We start from the raw sequence: 18,507 nt of genomic DNA, 5'->3' as shown, positions 1-18,507 counted from the left end.
AGAGGGGTTCATACAGACACACTGACTGGACACTCCAGTACATGAACACTGCACTGAGAGAGAGAGAGGGGTTAATACACACACACTGACTGGACACTCCAGTACATTAACACTGCACTGAGAGAGAGAGGGGTTAATACAGACACACTGACTGGACACTCCAGTACATTAACACTGCACTGAGAGAGAGAGGGGTTCATACAGACACACTGACTGGACACTCCAGTACATGAACACTGCACTGAGAGAGAGAGGGGTTCATACAGACACACTGACTGGACACTCCAGTACATTAACACTGCACTGAGAGAGAGAGGGGTTAATACACACACACTGACTGGACACTCCAGTACATGAACACTGCACTGAGAGAGAGAGGGGTTAATACACACACACTGACTGGACACTCCAGTACATTAACACTGCACTGAGAGAGAGAGGGGTTAATACACACACACTGACTGGACACTCCAGTACATTAACACTGCACTGAGAGAGAGAGATGGGTTAATACAGACACACTGACTGGACACTCCAGTACATTAACACTGCACTGAGAGAGAGAGGGGTTAATACAGACACTCTGACTGGACACTCCAGTACATTAACACTGCACTGAGAGAGAGAGGGGTTAATACACACACACTGACTGGACACTCCAGTACAGTAACACTGCACTGAGAGAGAGAGGGGTTCATACACACACACTGAGACGCAGTCCTACCTGACGGAGCTCCTTTGCCTTGAGTCCCAGAACTGTGGAGAGGAGGGGTTCGGGGTCAGAGTGTGTCTGAAGGGGGCGCCCAGAGCATCGTGGGAGTGGCTGGGGGAGGGGGGCGCGGGGGGCAGGAGGAGCGGGGCGCAGTGTGAACGGTGGGTGGGGCCCCCATACCTGGACAGTGTTGTCCCAGCCGCCAGAGATGAACTCCTCCTCCCTCTCGGGGTGAAAGGTCACTGCAAAGACCCGGAAGCAGTGTCCATCCATCACAGACATCATGGAGCTGAGACACAGACAGGCAGGGGGACAGAGAGAGAGACAGTCAGGAAGAGAGAGACACAGACAGGCAGGGGGACAGAGAGAGAGACAGTCAGGAAGAGAGAGATACAGACAGGCAGGGGGACAGAGAGAGAGACAGTCAGGAAGAGAGAGACACAGACAGGCAGGGGGACAGAGAGAGAGACAGTCAGGAAGAGAGAGACACAGACAGGCAGGGAGACAGAGAGAGAGACAGTCAGGAAGAGAGAGACACAGACAGGCAGGGGGACAGAGAGAGAGACAGTCAGGAAGAGAGAGACACAGACAGGCAGGGAGACAGAGAGAGAGACAGTCAGGAAGAGAGAGACACAGACAGGCAGGGGGACAGAGAGAGAGACAGTCAGGAAGAGAGAGACACAGACAGGCAGGGGGACAGAGAGAGAGACAGTCAGGAAGAGAGAGACACAGACAGGCAGGGAGACAGAGAGAGAGACAGTCAGGAAGAGAGAGACACAGACAGGCAGGGAGACAGAGAGAGAGACAGTCAGGAAGAGAGAGATACAGACAGGCAGGGAGACAGAGAGAGACACAGTCAGGAAGAGAGAGACACAGACAGGCAGGGAAACAGAGAGAGAGACAGTCAGGAAGAGAGAGATACAGACAGGCAGGGAGACAGAGAGAGAGACAGTCAGGAAGAGAGAGACACAGACAGGCAGGGAGACAGACAGGGACAGAGACAGTCAGGAAGAGAGAGACACAGACAGGCAGGGGGACAGAGAGAGAGACAGTCAGGAAGAGAGAGACACAGACAGGCAGGGAGACAGAGAGAGAGACAGTCAGGAAGAGAGAGACACAGACAGGCAGGGGGACAGACAGAGAGACAGTCAGGAAGAGAGAGACACAGACAGGCAGGGAGACAGAGAGAGAGACAGTCAGGAAGAGAGAGACACAGACAGGCAGGGAGACAGAGAGAGAGACAGTCAGGAAGAGATAGATACAGACAGGCAGGGAGACAGACAGACAGGGAGAGAGACAGTCAGGAAGAGAGAGACACAGACAGACAGGGAGACAGACAGGGACAGAGACAGTCAGGAAGAGATAGATATAGATAGGCAGGGAGACAGACAGACAGGGAGAGAGACAGTCAGGAAGAGAGAGACACAGACAGGCAGGGAGACAGACAGGCAGAGAGTCAGGGAGAGAGACAGGCAGAGAGAGAGACAGGAATGCATCACAGCACAGATTGACCTCATGAATCACAGACAACATCAGATATCAACATCTCACCTGTCTGTACAGGTGTGGACAGTTACCTGTCTGTACAGGTGTGGAGAGTTACCTGTCTGTACAGGTGAGGACAGTCACCTGGCTGTACAGGTGTGGACAGTCACCTGTCTGTACAGGTGTGGACAGTCACCTGTCTGTACAGGTGAGGACAGTTACCTGTCTGTACAGGTGTGGACAGTTACCTGTCTGTACAGGTGAGGACAGTTACCTGTCTGTACAGGTGTGGACAGTTACCTGTCTGTATAGGTGAGGACAGTTACCTGTCTGTACAGGTGTGGACAGTTACCTGTCTGTATAGGTGAGGACAGTTACCTGTCTGTACAGGTGTGGAGAGTTACCTGTCTGTATAGGTGAGGACAGTTACCTGTCTGTACAGGTGAGGACAGTTACCTGTCTGTACAGGTGAGGAGAGTTACTTGTCTGTACAGGTGAGGACAGTTACCTGGCTGCAAAGGTGAGGAGAGTTACCTGTCTGTACAGGTGTGGACAGTTACCTGTCTGTACAGGTGAGGAGAGTTACCTGTCTGTACACGTGTGGACAGTTACCTGGCTGTACAGGTGAGGACAGTTACCTGGCTGTACAGGTGAGGACAGTTACCTGTCTGTACAGGTGTGGACAGTTACCTGTCTGTACAGGTGAGGACAGTTACCTGTCTGTACAGGTGAGGACAGTTACCTGTCTGTACAGGTGAGGACAGTTACCTGGCTGTACAGGTGAGGAGAGTTACCTGTCTGTACAGGTGAGGACAGTTACCTGGCTGTACAGGTGAGGAGAGTTACCTGTCTGTACAGGTGAGGACAGTTACCCGTCTGTACAGGTGAGGAGAGTTACCTGTCTGTACAGGTGAGGACAGTTACCTGGCTGCACAGGTGTGGATCCGTTGGCGAGTCTGAATGTCGTACAGGTGTAGGGCGCAGTCTGACCCAGACGTGACCAGTCTCTCTCCTGAGGGGCTGAGGGAGAGAGAGAGGGTCTGCTGACTGACCCCCTCATCCTCCTCTCTACCCTCCCTCACCTCCCAGAGACACTGAGTCCCAGACACAAACCAGCACTTCACCCTACCACTGGCATCTAGAAGAGAGAGTGAATACACACACTGCACTGAGAGAGAGAGGGGTTAATACACACACACACTGCACTGAGAGAGAGAGGGGTTAATACACACACACACTGCACTGAGAGAGAGAGGGGTTAATACTGTACACACACACTGACTGGACACTCCAGTACATGAACACTGCACTGAGAGAGAGAGGGGTTCATACAGACACACTGACTGGACACTCCAGTACATTAACACTGCACTGAGAGAGAGGGGTTAATACAGACACACTGACTGGACACTCCAGTACATTAACACTGCACTGAGAGAGAGAGGGGTTCATACACAAACTGACTGGACACTCCAGTACATTAACACTGCACTGAGAGAGAGGGGTTCATACACACACACTGACTGGACACTCCAATACATAAACACTGCACTGAGAGAGAGAGGGGTTAATACTGTACACACACACTGACTGGACACTCCAGTACATTAACACTGCACTGAGAGAGAGAGGGGTTAATACAGACACACTGACTGGACACTCCAGTACATTAACACTGCACTGAGAGAGAGAGGGGTTAATACAGACACACTGACTGGACACTCCAGTACATTATCACTGCACTGAGAGAGAGAGGGGTTCATACAGACACACTGACTGGACACTCCAGTACATTAACACTGCACTGAGAGAGAGGGGTTAATACAGACACACTGACTGGACACTCCAGTACATTAACACTGCACTGAGAGAGAGAGGGGTTAATACAGACACACTGACTGGACACTCCAGTACATAAACACTGCACTGAGAGAGAGAGGAGTTAATACTGTACACACACACTGACTGGACACTCCAGTACATTAACACTGCACTGAGAGAGAGAGGGGTTAATACAGACACACTGACTGGACACTCCAGTACATTAACACTGCACTGAGAGAGAGAGGGGTTCATACAGACACACTGGCTGGACACTCCAGTACATTAACACTGCACTGAGAGAGAGGGGTTCATACACACACACTGACTGGACACTCCAGTACATAAACACTGCACTGAGAGAGAGAGGAGTTAATACTGTACACACACACTGACTGGACACTCCAGTACATTAACACTGCACTGAGAGAGAGAGGGGTTAATACAGACACACTGACTGGACACTCCAGTACATTAACACTGCACTGAGAGAGAGAGGGGTTAATACAGACACACTGACTGGACACTCCAGTACATTAACACTGCACTGAGAGAGAGGGGTTAATACACACACTGACTGGACACTCCAGTACATGAACACTGCACTGAGAGAGAGAGGGGTTCATACAGACACACTGACTGGACACTCCAGTACATGAACACTGCACTGAGAGAGAGAGGGGTTAATACAGACACACTGACTGGACACTCCAGTACATTAACACTGCACTGAGAGAGAGAGGGGTTAATACAGACACACTGACTGGACACTCCAGTACATTAACACTGCACTGAGAGAGAGGGGTTAATACACACACTGACTGGACACTCCAGTACATGAACACTGCACTGAGAGAGAGAGGGGTTCATACAGACACACTGACTGGACACTCCAGTACATTAACACTGCACTGAGAGAGAGAGGGGTTAATACACACACACTGACTGGACACTCCAGTACATTAACACTGCACTGAGAGAGAGAGGGGTTAATACACACACACTGACTGGACACTCCAGTACATTAACACTGCACTGAGAGAGAGAGGGGTTAATACAGACACACTGACTGGACACTCCAGTACATTAACAGTGCACTGAGAGAGAGAGGGGTTAATACACACACTGACTGGACACTCCAGTACATGAACACTGCACTGAGAGAGAGAGGGGTTCATACAGACACACTGACTGGACACTCCAGTACATGAACACTGCACTGAGAGAGAGAGGGGTTAATACAGACACACTGACTGGACACTCCAGTACATTAACACTGCACTGAGAGAGAGAGGGGTTAATACAGACACACTGACTGGACACTCCAGTACATTAACACTGCACTGAGAGAGAGGGGTTAATACACACACTGACTGGACACTCCAGTACATGAACACTGCACTGAGAGAGAGAGGGGTTCATACAGACACACTGACTGGACACTCCAGTACATTAACACTGCACTGAGAGAGAGAGGGGTTAATACACACACACTGACTGGACACTCCAGTACATTAACACTGCACTGAGAGAGAGAGGGGTTAATACACACACACTGACTGGACACTCCAGTACATTAACACTGCACTGAGAGAGAGAGGGGTTAATACAGACACACTGACTGGACACTCCAGTACATTAACACTGCACTGAGAGAGAGAGGGGTTAATACAGACACACTGACTGGACACTCCAGTACATTAACACTGCACTGAGAGAGAGAGGGGTTAATACTATAGAGTCTGCTAGATCCACCTACTTCTCTCACATCATTGAAAATCACCAAAACAATCCCAGACATCTCTTCTCCACCATCAACAGACTGCTCAAGCCAAACTGCCCCACCACATGACCTGCCTCATCACAACTTCGCAACACATTCTTAGATTTCTTTAGTTCTAAGATTGACAACATCCGGCATCACATTCTCTCCACTACGGATATAATTTCCACACCTCCTCACTCCTCATCCAACTTCTCTGGTTCCCTTCTCTCCAGCTTCTCTCTTCTTGACTCAGCATCCCTAAACAAACTAGTTACGCGCATGAAACCCACCACATCTATTTTAGATCCCATTCCCACCACTTTATTCCAGTCCTGTTTCTCTTCTCTCTGTCCCATTGTCCTCAATATAATACATGAATCCTTGAGCACCGGCATTGTACCAACGGTCCTCAAAACTGCTGCCATTACCCCAGTGCCAAAGAAGCCTAACATGGCTCTCGACAATCTTAACAACTTTCGCCCCATCTCCAACTTACCCTTTCTCTCTACAATTCTAGAACGTGCTGTCACACTTCAGTTACATAACCACCTCATGACAAACAACCTTTTCGAACCCCTCCAATCTGGCTTCCGTCAACTTCACAGCACAGAAACCGCCCTAGTCAAAGTCACCAACGATCTCCTAATAGCTTCTGATTCTGGTTCTCTTTCCATACTCATCCTTCTTGATCTCAGTGCTGCCTTTGACACTGTTGACCATAACATCTTGCTTTCTCGTCTCGAGACTGTGTTTGGAGTCTCTGACACTGCCCTCAAATGGTTTAAGTCTTACCTCACTGATCGCTGTCACTTTGTCTCTCTCAATGGGTACAGGTCTGAAATTGGTCTTGTCAAGTCTGGTGTCCCTCAGGGCTCAATACTGGGCCCCTTGCTCTTCAGCATTTACATGTTCCCACTTGGTCAGCTTTTAAGATCACATGGCCTCAGCTTTCATTTTTACGCTGACGATACTCAAATATACATCCATACCAAACCCAACACTGATGTGGCTGTCTCTATTCTATCTAATTGCATCTCTGACATAAAAACTTGGATGACTCAAAACTTCCTTCATCTTAACTGTGACAAGACTGAAGTCATGCTTACTGGCACCCCCCATCGACCTCGTGAAGCCAGTCCTGTAACCCTGTCTGTAGATGGCTCTGTACTTGAGCTCCAATCAAAATTGAAAAACCTTGGGGTTATATTCGATTCTGGCTTAACATTCGACCCACATGTACAGCATACTGTCAAAACATCTTTTTTTCACCTTAGAAATATCGCAAGACTACGCCCTATGCTATCATTAACTGTGGCTGAAAAGCTGATCAACATATTTGTATTCTCTCGAATTGACTACTGCAATGCTCTGCTCCCTGGGGTATCTAAATCTACTCTGAACAAGCTGCAGTATGTCCAAAATTCAGCAGCCAGAATCCTGACCAGATCTAGTGCAAGTGTTCACATTACTCCTATCCTGGAGTCCTTGCACTGGCTTCCGGTCAAATTCCGCGTAGACTTTAAAATCCTCATGCTCACCTACAAGGCTTTACATGGCTTGGCACCTCAATACCTGTCTGAACTTTTATCGCCCTACTCCCCACCTCGCAACCTCCGCTCTTCAAATTCTGCCCTCCTTACTGTCCCCCAAGCCCGTCTACATTGTATGGGCGACAGGGCCTTCTCCTGCTATGCCCCCAAGCTCTGGAACTCCTTGCCCAAGGATATCAGAGAGTCACCTTCTCTAAACTCCTTCAAATCCAGACTCAAAACCCTCCTTTTCAGAAAAGCCTTTACTTAACTGGTTCCATTCTTCACCCCTCTGCTCTTCTTAATACCATCTTCCACGGTCTCCTCTATTGTTATTGTTGTATTGTTGTAATTATAATTGTGTCCTGTCTTGTGAAATTGTCTTATTTATTGTTGTAGTCTTCTTATTTATTGTTATTGTCATCCTGTAAAGCGCTTTGAGAAGCCACCTTTAAAGGCGCTATATAAAATAAAGTTTATTATATTATTATTATTACTGACTGGACACTCCAGTACATTAACACTGCACTGAGAGAGAGAGGGGTTAATACAGACACACTGACTGGACACTCCAGTACATGAACACTGCACTGAGAGAGAGAGGGGTTAATACAGACACACTGACTGGACACTCCAGTACATTAACACTGCACTGAGAGAGAGAGGGGTTAATACAGACATACTGACTGGACACTCCAGTACATGAACACTGCACTGAGAGAGAGAGGGGTTAATACACACACACTGACTGGACACTCCAGTACATTAACACTGCACTGAGAGAGAGAGGGGTTAATACAGACACACTGACTGGACACTCCAGTACATTAACACTGCACTGAGAGAGAGAGGGGTTAATACAGACACACTGACTGGACACTCCAGTACATTAACACTGCACTGAGAGAGAGAGGGGTTAATACAGACACACTGACTGGACACTCCAGTACATTAACACTGCACTGAGAGAGAGAGGGGTTAATACTATAGAGTCTGCTAGATCCACCTACTTCTCTCACATCATTGAAAATCACCAAAACAATCCCAGACATCTCTTCTCCACCATCAACAGACTGCTCAAGCCAAACTGCCCCACCACATGACCTGCCTCATCACAACTTCGCAACACATTCTTAGATTTCTTTAGTTCTAAGATTGACAACATCCGGCATCACATTCTCTCCACTACGGATATAATTTCCACACCTCCTCACTCCTCATCCAACTTCTCTGGTTCCCTTCTCTCCAGCTTCTCTCTTCTTGACTCAGCATCCCTAAACAAACTAGTTACGCGCATGAAACCCACCACATCTATTTTAGATCCCATTCCCACCACTTTATTCCAGTCCTGTTTCTCTTCTCTCTGTCCCATTGTCCTCAATATAATACATGAATCCTTGAGCACCGGCATTGTACCAACGGTCCTCAAAACTGCTGCCATTACCCCAGTGCCAAAGAAGCCTAACATGGCTCTCGACAATCTTAACAACTTTCGCCCCATCTCCAACTGACCCTTTCTCTCTACAATTCTAGAACGTGCTGTCACACTTCAGTTACATAACCACCTCATGACAAACAACCTTTTCGAACCCCTCCAATCTGGCTTCCGTCAACTTCACAGCACAGAAACCGCCCTAGTCAAAGTCACCAACGATCTCCTAATAGCTTCTGATTCTGGTTCTCTTTCCATACTCATCCTTCTTGATCTCAGTGCTGCCTTTGACACTGTTGACCATAACATCTTGCTTTCTCGTCTCGAGACTGTGTTTGGAGTCTCTGACACTGCCCTCAAATGGTTTAAGTCTTACCTCACTGATCGCTGTCACTTTGTCTCTCTCAATGGGTACAGGTCTGAAATTGGTCTTGTCAAGTCTGGTGTCCCTCAGGGCTCAATACTGGGCCCCTTGCTCTTCAGCATTTACATGTTCCCACTTGGTCAGCTTTTAAGATCACATGGCCTCAGCTTTCATTTTTACGCTGACGATACTCAAATATACATCCATACCAAACCCAACACTGATGTGGCTGTCTCTATTCTATCTAATTGCATCTCTGACATAAAAATTTGGATGACTCAAAACTTCCTTCATCTTAACTGTGACAAGACTGAAGTCATGCTTATTGGCACCCCCATCAACTTCGCAAAGCCAGTCCTGTAACCCTGTCTGTAGGTGGCTCTGTACTTGAGCTCCAATCAAAATTGAAAAACCTTGGGGTTATATTCGATTCTGGCTTAACATTCGACCCACATGTACAGCATACTGTCAAAACATCTTTTTTCCACCTTAGAAATATCGCAAGACTACGCCCTATGCTATCATTAACTGTGGCTGAAAAGCTGATCAACATATTTGTATTCTCTCGAATTGACTACTGCAATGCTCTGCTCCCTGGGGTATCTAAATCTACTCTGAACAAGCTGCAGTATGTCCAAAATTCAGCAGCCAGAATCCTGACCAGATCTAGTGCAAGTGTTCACATTACTCCTATCCTGGAGTCCTTGCACTGGCTTCCGGTCAAATTCCGCGTAGACTTTAAAATCCTCATGCTCACCTACAAGGCTTTACATGGCTTGGCACCTCAATACCTGTCTGAACTTTTATCGCCCTACTCCCTACCTCGCAACCTCCGCTCTTCAAATTCTGCCCTCCTTACTGTCCCCCAAGCCCGTCTACATTGTATGGGCGACAGGGCCTTCTCCTGCTATGCCCCCAAGCTCTGGAACTCCTTGCCCAAGGATATCAGAGAGTCACCTTCTCTAAACTCCTTCAAATCCAGACTCAAAACCCTCCTTTTCAGAAAAGCCTTTACTTAACTGGTTCCATTCTTCACCCCTCTGCTCTTCTTAATACCATCTTCCACGGTCTCCTCTATTGTTATTGTTGTATTGTTGTAATTATAATTGTGTCCTGTCTTGTGAAATTTTCTTATTTATTGTTGTAGTCTTCTTATTTATTGTTATTGTCATCCTGTAAAGCGCTTTGAGAAGCCACCTTTAAAGGCGCTATATAAAATAAAGTTTATTATTATATATATTATAATACACACACTGACTGGACACTCCAGTACATTAACACTGCACTGAGAGAGAGGGGTTAATACAGACACACTGACTGGACACTCCAGTACATTAACACTGCACTGAGAGAGAGAGGGGTTAATACAGACACACTGACTGGACACTCCAGTACATGAACACTGCACTGAGAGAGAGAGAGAGGGGTTAATACACACACACTGACTGGACACTGGTGGGATGAAGGTGACTCACAGGTGGCCAGAAGGAGACAGTGAGCAGCTCTGGGAATGAAGCGAAGACCAGTGACCGGAAGGGCAGAGACCACAGTCTCACTGTCTCTGAGAGAGCAGACCGGACTATAATCTCCTACACTGAACACCTGAGAGAGAGACAGACAGAGAGAGAGAGGGATCAGTCCACACACACACACAGTCTCACTGTCTCTGAGAGAGACACACACACACAGTCTCACTGTCTCTGAGAGAGAGGGGTCAGTCCACACACACACAGTCTCACTGTCTCCGAGAGAGACACACACACACACAGTCTCACTGTCTCTGAGAGAGACACACACACAGTCTCCTCCTACCTTGATGGTCCCGTTAATTAGCCCAGCTGCCAGGAGGCTGCCCTCGTTATTGAACTGGCAGGTCATGACCTCACAGCCGCAGTCCCTGAGGGAGACAACACACACCTGAAGCCATCTGGACACTAACTGGCTCAGCTCAGGCCCTGAGTCAGGGGTCAAAGGTCACTGGGGCTCCGGGCTCATGAGGACAGTAACTGGCTCAGCTCAGGCCCTGAGGCCCCAGTCCTTCAGGGGCTCTGGGGTGTTCAGTCACGGGTCAAAGGTCACTGTGACTCTGAGCTCATGAGGACAGTAACTGGCTCAGCTCAGGCCCTGAGTCAGGGGTCAAAGGTCACTGTGGCTCTGGGCTCATGAGGACAGTAACTGGCTCAGCTCAGGCCCTGAGACCCCAGTCCTTCAGGGGCTCTGGGGTGTTCAGTCAGGGGTCGAAGGTCACTGTGACTCTGGGCTCATGAAGACAGTAACTGGCTCAGCTCAGGCCCTGAGACCCCAGTCCTTCAGGGGCTCTGGGGTGTTCAGTCAGGGGTCGAAGGTCAGCGAGAGGCGTGCCCACAGGAAGGGCTCCGGCCTGGTGTCTCACTCACAGCGTGGCCAGCAGACGCAGCTCGCCCTCCGCGCGCGGCTCTGCAGTCCGGCCCGGGGCTGCACACACCTCCAGGGACATCCTGCGGACACACGCACACACAGAGAGACCGGCGCCTCAGACAGGGCACACGCAGGGAGCCCCCGCGCTCGGCTCCACACACAGCGCCAGGCCCGGGCACACGGCTCGACCCCTCCCAGCATCCCAGAGGCGACCGACAGCAAGCAACACCAGACAGGTCCCTAATGAGAGCCGTAATGAGACAGCTTGTTCCCCTCTCCTACCTCTCTCTGTGTACAGTAGTGTCTCCTGTCCTGACTGGAGTTTCTCACCCAGCTGTGTCTGGAGAGCAGTCAGGGTATCAGCTTGTTCCCTACCCCCACCCCTCTCTGTGTACAGTAGTGTCTCCTGTCCTGACTGGAGTGTCTCACCCAGCTGTGTCTGGGGAGAAGTCAGGGTATCAGCTTGTTCCACACTCCCACCCCTCTCTGTGTACAGTAGTGTCTCCTGTCCTGACTGGAGTGTCTCACCCAGCTGTGTCTGGAGTATCAGCTTGTTCCCCTCTCCCACCCCTCTCTGTGTACAGTAGTGTCTCCTGTCCTGACTGGAGTTTCTCACCCAGCTGTGTCTGGAGTATCAGCTTGTTCCCCACCCCCACCCCTCTCTGTGTACAGTAGTGTCTCCTGTCCTGACTGGAGTGTCTCACCCAGCTGTGTCTGGAGAGCAGTCAGGGTATCAGCTTGTTCCCCACACCCACCCCCCTCTGTGTACAGTAGTGTCTCCTGTCCTGACTGGAGTGTCTCACCCAGCTGTGTCTGGAGAGCAGTCAGGGTATCAGCTTGTTCCCTACCCCCACCCCTCTCTGTGTACAGTAGTGTCTCCTGTCCTGACTGGAGTGTCTCACCCAGCTGTGTCTGGAGAGCAGTCAGGGTATCAGCTTGTTCCACACCCCCACCCCTCTCTGTGTACAGTAGTGTCTCCTGTCCTGACTGGAGTTTCTCACCCAGCTGTGTCTGGAGAGCAGTCAGGGTATCAGCTTGTTCCCCACTCCTACCTCTCTCTGTGTACAGTAGTGTCTCCTGTCCTGACTGGAGTTTCTCACCCAGGTGTGTCTGGAGAGCAGTCAGGGTATCAGCTTGTTCCACACCCCCACCCCTCTCTGTGTACAGTAGTGTCTCCTGTCCTGACTGGAGTTTCTCACCCAGCTGTGTCTGGAGAGCAGTCAGGGTATCAGCTTGTTCCCTACCCCCACCCCTCTCTGTGTACAGTAGTGTCTCCTGTCCTGACTGGAGTGTCTCACCCAGCTGTGTCTGAAGTATCAGCTTGTCCCCCACCCCCACCCCTCTCTGTGTACAGTAGTGCCTGCTGTTCTGGGTTTTAAACGCTCTGTCCTGAAGTCTCCACTCGTGTCCTGGGGTTGGTGTCTCTGCTGGTTCTGGTTCTGAAGAAGCCCTCTGGGCCGGGCTGGCTGTGTCAGAGCCCCGAGCCCCGGGGACTGCAGATCGCCCTGCCCCTGCTCGGTTAAGCCCGGTTCTGCCCTGCTCGGTTCTGCCCTGCCCGGCCCTGCTCGGTTCAGCCCGGCCCTGCCCTGCCCGGTTCTGCCCTGCCCGGTTCTGCCCTGTCTCGCCCTGCTCGTTTCTGCCCTGCCCTGCCCTGCCCGGTTCAGCCCGGCCCTGCCCGGTTCTGCCCTGCCCGGGACCCGGCCGCCGGCCCGAACCGCTCCTCTCCCCACCTGGGCCGTGTTTCTGGTGGCGCCGGGCGGGTGTCGGAAGCGGGCCTGTTGGTTCCGGGAGGACTCCGAATTTTCTCTCGCCACTGCGGCAACGGCCGGCCGAGCGTGCGTCCCGTTTCCTAGCGACGCCGGAGCGCGCACTCTGGTCGCGGCGCTTGTGGATGACGTAAGAGAAGGTCCGCGACGCAGAGCCCGTGTTCGCCGTCCGCCATGTTGGTGAGGTCGAAGAGGCCGTATCCCTGTTGTTGGCCTTGAGCACGGCCGGCGGCGCGTGGGAAGACCTCGAGTCAGACGGTCAGTTTCCGCCTGGGATGACGGCCCCTCACGCGTGTTGTACTGTCTCTGGGAGAGTTTTTACAGCAGGAGCCTCGCTTGTGGCTTAAATTCAGGCTAAAGGTAATCTATCAGTGCATTTTAAATCGCAAATCACCCGCTCCTCCAGACAGCCCTGAACCCCTCCCTGCGGACAGTCTGAAAACTTCATCACCAAACAGGCAGGGAAATGACATCACATCCTTCCCACCTCCTCGACTCTGAATATCAACGTCTTCCTTCTGCAAACGTGTTGGGGCTCCCAGGTGCCAGTCAGACAGGTGCGACAGTCCTGTGTCCCCTCGCCATTAAAGCTGTGGACGCAAATGTCAGGGACAGACGCACCTGGGTCTCCTGCAGCCCCCCTGCGTGCGCTGCGTTCTGTGTTGTGTTATAGTTGTTGCACGCTGGGATGTGTTACACCATACATGTGCAATAGGGCGATGTGCGGTGTTTGTCTTGTCTTTGTCATAGAATAATGTGCAGTGTGTGTCTTTTCGTCTTTTTTCTGCCTTCTGCTCTGTTGAAATGTACAGGGGTGCTGGTGTTTCCCTCAGGGGACGATACAATCGTATCTTATCTGAAGACTGCTTCTTTCCCTGCTCTGTCCCTCTGCACACAGGGAAACTCCAGCTCATCCCAGCTCTCCCAGTCTGAGGAGAGCGGCACGCAGGGTCCAGTCAGGGTGGACACAGGACACCCAGTGAGGTCCCCTGGCACTGCCTGTCTGTCTGTCTGTCTGTCTGCCTGTCTGTCTGCCTGCCTGCCTGTCTGTCTACCTGTCTACCTGTCTGTCTGTTTGCCTGCCTGCCTGTCTACCTGTCTGTCTGTCTGTCTGTTTGCCTGCCTGCCTGCCTGTCTACCTGTATACCTGTCTGCCTGTCTGTCTGTGTGTACCTGCCTGTCTGCCTGCCTGTCTGTCTGTCTGTACCTGCCTAGGTGGGATTGTTCCGGGTCTTTCCGTGGCAGGAGCGATGCGGAGGGGGTCTCCTCTCGGGCTGGTCCGCATTCTGGATTCTGAGCTCTGTGAGGGAGAAGTCCCGGGGCGCCCGCGCGGTGTCTGTGGGGCCCCTGGGCGCCCGCGCGGTGTCTGTGGGGCCCCTGGGCGGGGGCGTGGTGTCTGTGGGGCCCCTGGGCGGGGGTGTGGTGTCTGTGGGGCCCCTGGGCGGGGGCGTGGTGTCTGTGGGGCCCCTGGGCGGGGGTGTGGTGTCTGTGGGGCCCCTGGACAGGTGTGCGGTGTCTGTGGGGCCCCTGGGCGGGGGTGTGGTGTCTGTGGGGCCCCTGGGTGGGGGCGCGGTGTCTGTGGGGCCCCTGGGCGCCCATGTGGTGTCTGTGGGGCCCCTGGGCGGGGGTGTGGTGTCTGTGGGGCCCCTGGGCGCCCATGCGGTGTCTGTGGGGCCCCTGGACGGGGGGGTATAGTGTCTGTGGGGCCCCTGGGCGGGGGGGTATAGTGTCTGTGGGGCCCCTGGACGGGGGTGCGGTGGAAATGAGCAGCCGGTCTGCAGTGTCCACGTCTTTATTGTTGTCCACAGGGCTGGCGCCCAGCACAGCGCAGGGGGGCGCACACGAAGCTGCTGACGGGACACAGGCCTGCGGGGGCCCCAGTACTGCTGCGGGGGCCCCAGTATTGGGCTCACATGCAAAGCTTCTGCACAGCATGCTGACGGGACACAGCCCCTGGGACACAGGCCTGCGGGGGACCCCAGTACTGCTGTGGGGGACCCTAGTACTACAGCAAGGACCCCAGTACTGCGGGGGACTCCAGTTCTGCTGCAGTATACCCCAATACTGCTGCAGGAGACCTTAATACTGTAGGAGACCCCAATACTGCTGCAGGAGACCTTTATACTGTGGGAGACCCCAATACTGCTGCAGGAGACCTTAATACTGTGGGAGACCCCAATACTGCTGCAGGAGACCTTAATACTGTAGGAGACCCCAATACTGCTGCAGGAGACCCAATACTGTGGGAGACCCCAATACTGCTGCAGGAGACCCAGTACTGCTGCAGGGACCCCCAGTTCAGCAGGGACCCCCAGTTCAGCAGGCGCGTGTCACAGAATAGAAAAGACTCCTCGTTTCACACTCACAGGAGATCAGGTTCGTCAGACAGGGAGAGGGCACCGAGAGCAACAGTGATGACGAAGATGACGAGGGTGGAGCTGGTGGTAACCATGGTGATGATGAAGATGGTGATCCTGATGGTGTGGAGCGTGATGATGAAGATGAAGCTGGTGATTCTGATGGTGTTGATCTTGGTGATGGAGATGAAGATGAAGGTGGTGATTCTGATGGTGTGGAGCGTGATGATGAAGATGATTCTGATGGTGTTGATAGTGATTATAAAGATGAAGATGTTGATGAAGACGAAGGTGGTGATTCTGATGGTGTTGATCGTGATGACGAAGATGGTGATTCTGATGGTGTCGATCGTGATGATGAAGATGAAGCTGGTGATTCTGATGGTGTTGATCTTGGTGATGAAGATGAAGGTGGTGATTGATGGTGTCGATCGTGATTACGAAGATGATTCTGATGGTGTCGATCGTGATGATGAAGATGAAGATGTAGATGGTGATTCTGATGGTGTCGATCATGATGACGAAGATGATTCTGATGGTGTCGATCGTGATGACGAAGATGAAGATGTTGATAGTGATGATGTAGATGGTGATTCTGATGGTGTCGATCGTGATGACGAAGATGATTCTGATGGTGTCGATCGTGATGACGAAGATGAAGATGTTGATAGTGATGATGTAGATGGTAATTCTGATGGTGTCGATCGTGATGACGAAGATGATTCTGATGGTGTCGATCGTGATGATGAAGATGAAGATGTTGATAGTGATGATGTAGATGGTGATTCTGATGGTGTCGATCGTGATGACGAAGATGATTCTGATGGTGTCGATCGTGATGATGAAGATGAAGATGTTGATAGTGATGATGTAGATGGTGATTCTGATGGTGTCGATCGTGATGACGAAGATGATCTGATGGTGATGTGACCAGGATGAAGATGACCTTGAGACGCCCCTGTCTGAGCGTCTGAGGTCTCTGTGACTGTGTCACTCTGGGCAGGAGCAGTGTGGTGTCACCAGGGCTGTCATGCACAGGAAAATATCCACCACCAGCATCACAACAATATAAAAACAGCAAACAGCTTCAGTCTGTGTACAAATACATCATCAGCACATAGAATAGAGTATAGCAATTTCTCACTCAGTCCAGGGGAGAGGGGAGAGAGAGGGGAGAGAGGAGAGAGAGGAGAGGGGAGAGAGAGGAGAGTGGGGAGAGAGAGGGGGAGAGAGGAGAGAGAGAGGGGGGAGAGAGGAGAGGGGAGAGGAGAGAGGGGTGAGGGGAGAGAGATAGGGAGAGAGGAGAGAGGAGAGGGGAAAGGAGAGAGAGAGAGGAGAGAGAGAGGGGGGAGAGAGGAGAGAGAGAGGAGAGAGAGAGAGAGGAGAGAGAGAGGGGGGGGAGAGAGAGGAGAGAGACGGGAGAGGAGAGAGGGAGGGGAGAGAGGGGAGAGGAGAGAGGGGTAAATTGATTGAGAGAAATTTAATTAAACATTTGATACATAAATATCCTGGAAGAACAAACTGCATTATTATTATTATTATTATTATTATTATTATTATTATTATTATTATTATTGTTGTTGTTGTTGTTGTTGTTATTGTTATTGGAGGTGGAGAAAGGCCCGAGGGCCCAGGTGTACTGATGTCTGTGAGGACAGAAGATGAGCTGAGACAGTAGTAATAGTGACGAGCTCGTTAAGACCACTTCTGGGTGTTGGAAGCATCGTTCTGATCAGTTGCCTTGTTGATGTACAGAGAGGTAGTGAGACAGAGAGGGGGAGGGACAGACAGGACAGGGGCAGACAGACAGGACAGAGAGAAAAAGAGGAGGGCAGAGAGACAGACAGATGGGACAGAGAGACAGACAGGAAGATAAAGAGAGACAGACGGGACAGAGAGACAGACAGGAGGACAGGAAGACAGACAGGAGGGTAGAGAGACAAACGGGACAGAGAGACAGACAGGGCAGAGAGACAGACGGGACAAAGAGACAGACAAGAGGACAGGAAGACAGACAGGAGGGTAGAGAGACAAACGGGACAGAGAGACAGACAGGGCAGAGAGACAGACAAGAGGACAGGAAGACAAACAGGAGGGCAGAGAGACAGACAGGAGGGCAGGAAGACAGAAAGGAGGGCAGAGAGACAGACGGGACAGAGAGACAGACGGGACAGAAGAGAGCTCAATCCACCACATTCCCCCTAGCCCCGCCCCTGTCCCAAATCTGCACAGTGACCCCGCCCCTCAGCCAATGGGAGCGCGCGGGAGGCGGGCCCTCAGTCGCTGCAGGCGGACCCCGGCAGCTCATTGGTCAGCGTGTGCCAGCGCTCCAGCTTCTGCCCGTGGTTCTGCAGGCAGTCCGCCCAGTGCTGCAGACAGTCCCCCTTGGAGCGGCGGCCCAGAGAGACGCCACCTGCGGGGACACAGCGCACACACTCTGAGTGGGAGGGGCTCGGGCGGGGCGTGTCTGAGCGGGAGGGGCTCTGCGAGGGGGCGTGTCTGAGTGGGAGGGGCTCTGAGAGGGGTGTGTGTGTGGGAGGAGCTCTGACGGGGGCGTGTCTGTGTGGGAGGGGCGCTGTGAGGGTGTGTCTGTGTGGGAGGGGCTCTGAGAGGGCGTGTCTGTGTGGGAGGGGCTCTGAGAGGGTATGTCTGTGGGGGGGGTCTGAGAGGCTGTGTCTGATAGGGCGTGTCTGTGTGGGAGGGGCTCTGGTAGGGGGCGTGTCTGTGGGGGGGGTCTGAGAGGCTGTGTCTGATAGGGCGTGTCTGTGTGGGAGGGGCTCTGGTAGGGGGCGTGTCTGTGTGGGAGGGGCTCTGAGAGGGGTGTGTCTGGGTGGGAGGGGCTCTGATGGGGGCGTGTCTGTGTGGGAGGGGCTCTGAGA

General features: G+C 51.9%; 3 protein-coding genes across 8 annotated transcripts in view; 1 reads left to right on the top strand and 2 right to left on the bottom strand.

The window, feature by feature from the left end:
• The window catches only part of LOC148659568 (protein tipD-like), a 46,853-nt gene extending 33,130 nt beyond the window's left edge, over nucleotides 1-13,723 (bottom strand). The window contains exons 1-7 of the mRNA XM_088637354.1: nucleotides 13,236-13,723; nucleotides 11,505-11,585; nucleotides 10,921-11,005; nucleotides 10,584-10,710; nucleotides 3,122-3,335; nucleotides 893-1,001; nucleotides 725-756 (exon numbers count right to left, since the gene is read on the bottom strand). Of these exons, the coding sequence (XP_088493480.1) occupies nucleotides 725-756; nucleotides 893-1,001; nucleotides 3,122-3,335; nucleotides 10,584-10,710; nucleotides 10,921-11,005; nucleotides 11,505-11,584 (647 nt within the window). The 5' untranslated portion in view covers nucleotide 11,585; nucleotides 13,236-13,723. The remainder of the gene's footprint in view (nucleotides 1-724; nucleotides 757-892; nucleotides 1,002-3,121; nucleotides 3,336-10,583; nucleotides 10,711-10,920; nucleotides 11,006-11,504; nucleotides 11,586-13,235) is intronic.
• A 1,313-nt stretch (nucleotides 13,724-15,036) lies between these two features.
• On the top strand, nucleotides 15,037-16,840 carry LOC148659567 (uncharacterized). 6 transcript variants are annotated; one of them, XM_088637389.1, is made up of 3 exons: nucleotides 15,038-16,121; nucleotides 16,155-16,217; nucleotides 16,251-16,839. In XM_088637389.1, the coding sequence occupies exons 1-3, from the start codon at nucleotides 15,686-15,688 to the stop codon at nucleotides 16,556-16,558; spliced, it is 807 nt and encodes a 268-aa protein (XP_088493515.1). In that variant the 5' UTR covers nucleotides 15,038-15,685; the 3' UTR covers nucleotides 16,559-16,839. The 6 variants fall into 6 exon arrangements, with proteins under 6 accessions (XP_088493512.1, XP_088493515.1, XP_088493509.1 ...); XM_088637386.1 differs by having other exon boundaries at nucleotides 15,037-16,409; nucleotides 16,443-16,840; XM_088637383.1 differs by having other exon boundaries at nucleotides 16,155-16,838.
• Nucleotides 16,841-17,014: 174 nt separating this feature from the next.
• doc2a (double C2-like domains, alpha) overlaps nucleotides 17,015-18,507 on the bottom strand; it is a 32,214-nt gene continuing 30,721 nt past the window's right edge. The window contains exon 11 of the mRNA XM_088637341.1: nucleotides 17,015-18,041. Coding sequence (XP_088493467.1) covers nucleotides 17,905-18,041 — 137 coding nt within the window. The 3' untranslated portion in view covers nucleotides 17,015-17,904. The remainder of the gene's footprint in view (nucleotides 18,042-18,507) is intronic.

This window comes from Lepisosteus platostomus, chromosome 6 (genome assembly GCF_059453375.1).
Source record: "Lepisosteus platostomus isolate fLepPlt1 chromosome 6, fLepPlt1.hap1, whole genome shotgun sequence".
NCBI classification, from domain to species: domain Eukaryota; kingdom Metazoa; phylum Chordata; class Actinopteri; order Semionotiformes; family Lepisosteidae; genus Lepisosteus; species Lepisosteus platostomus.
The sequence above is the reverse complement of the archived record's forward strand: the minus strand, read 5'-3'. Positions and strand labels throughout refer to the sequence as shown.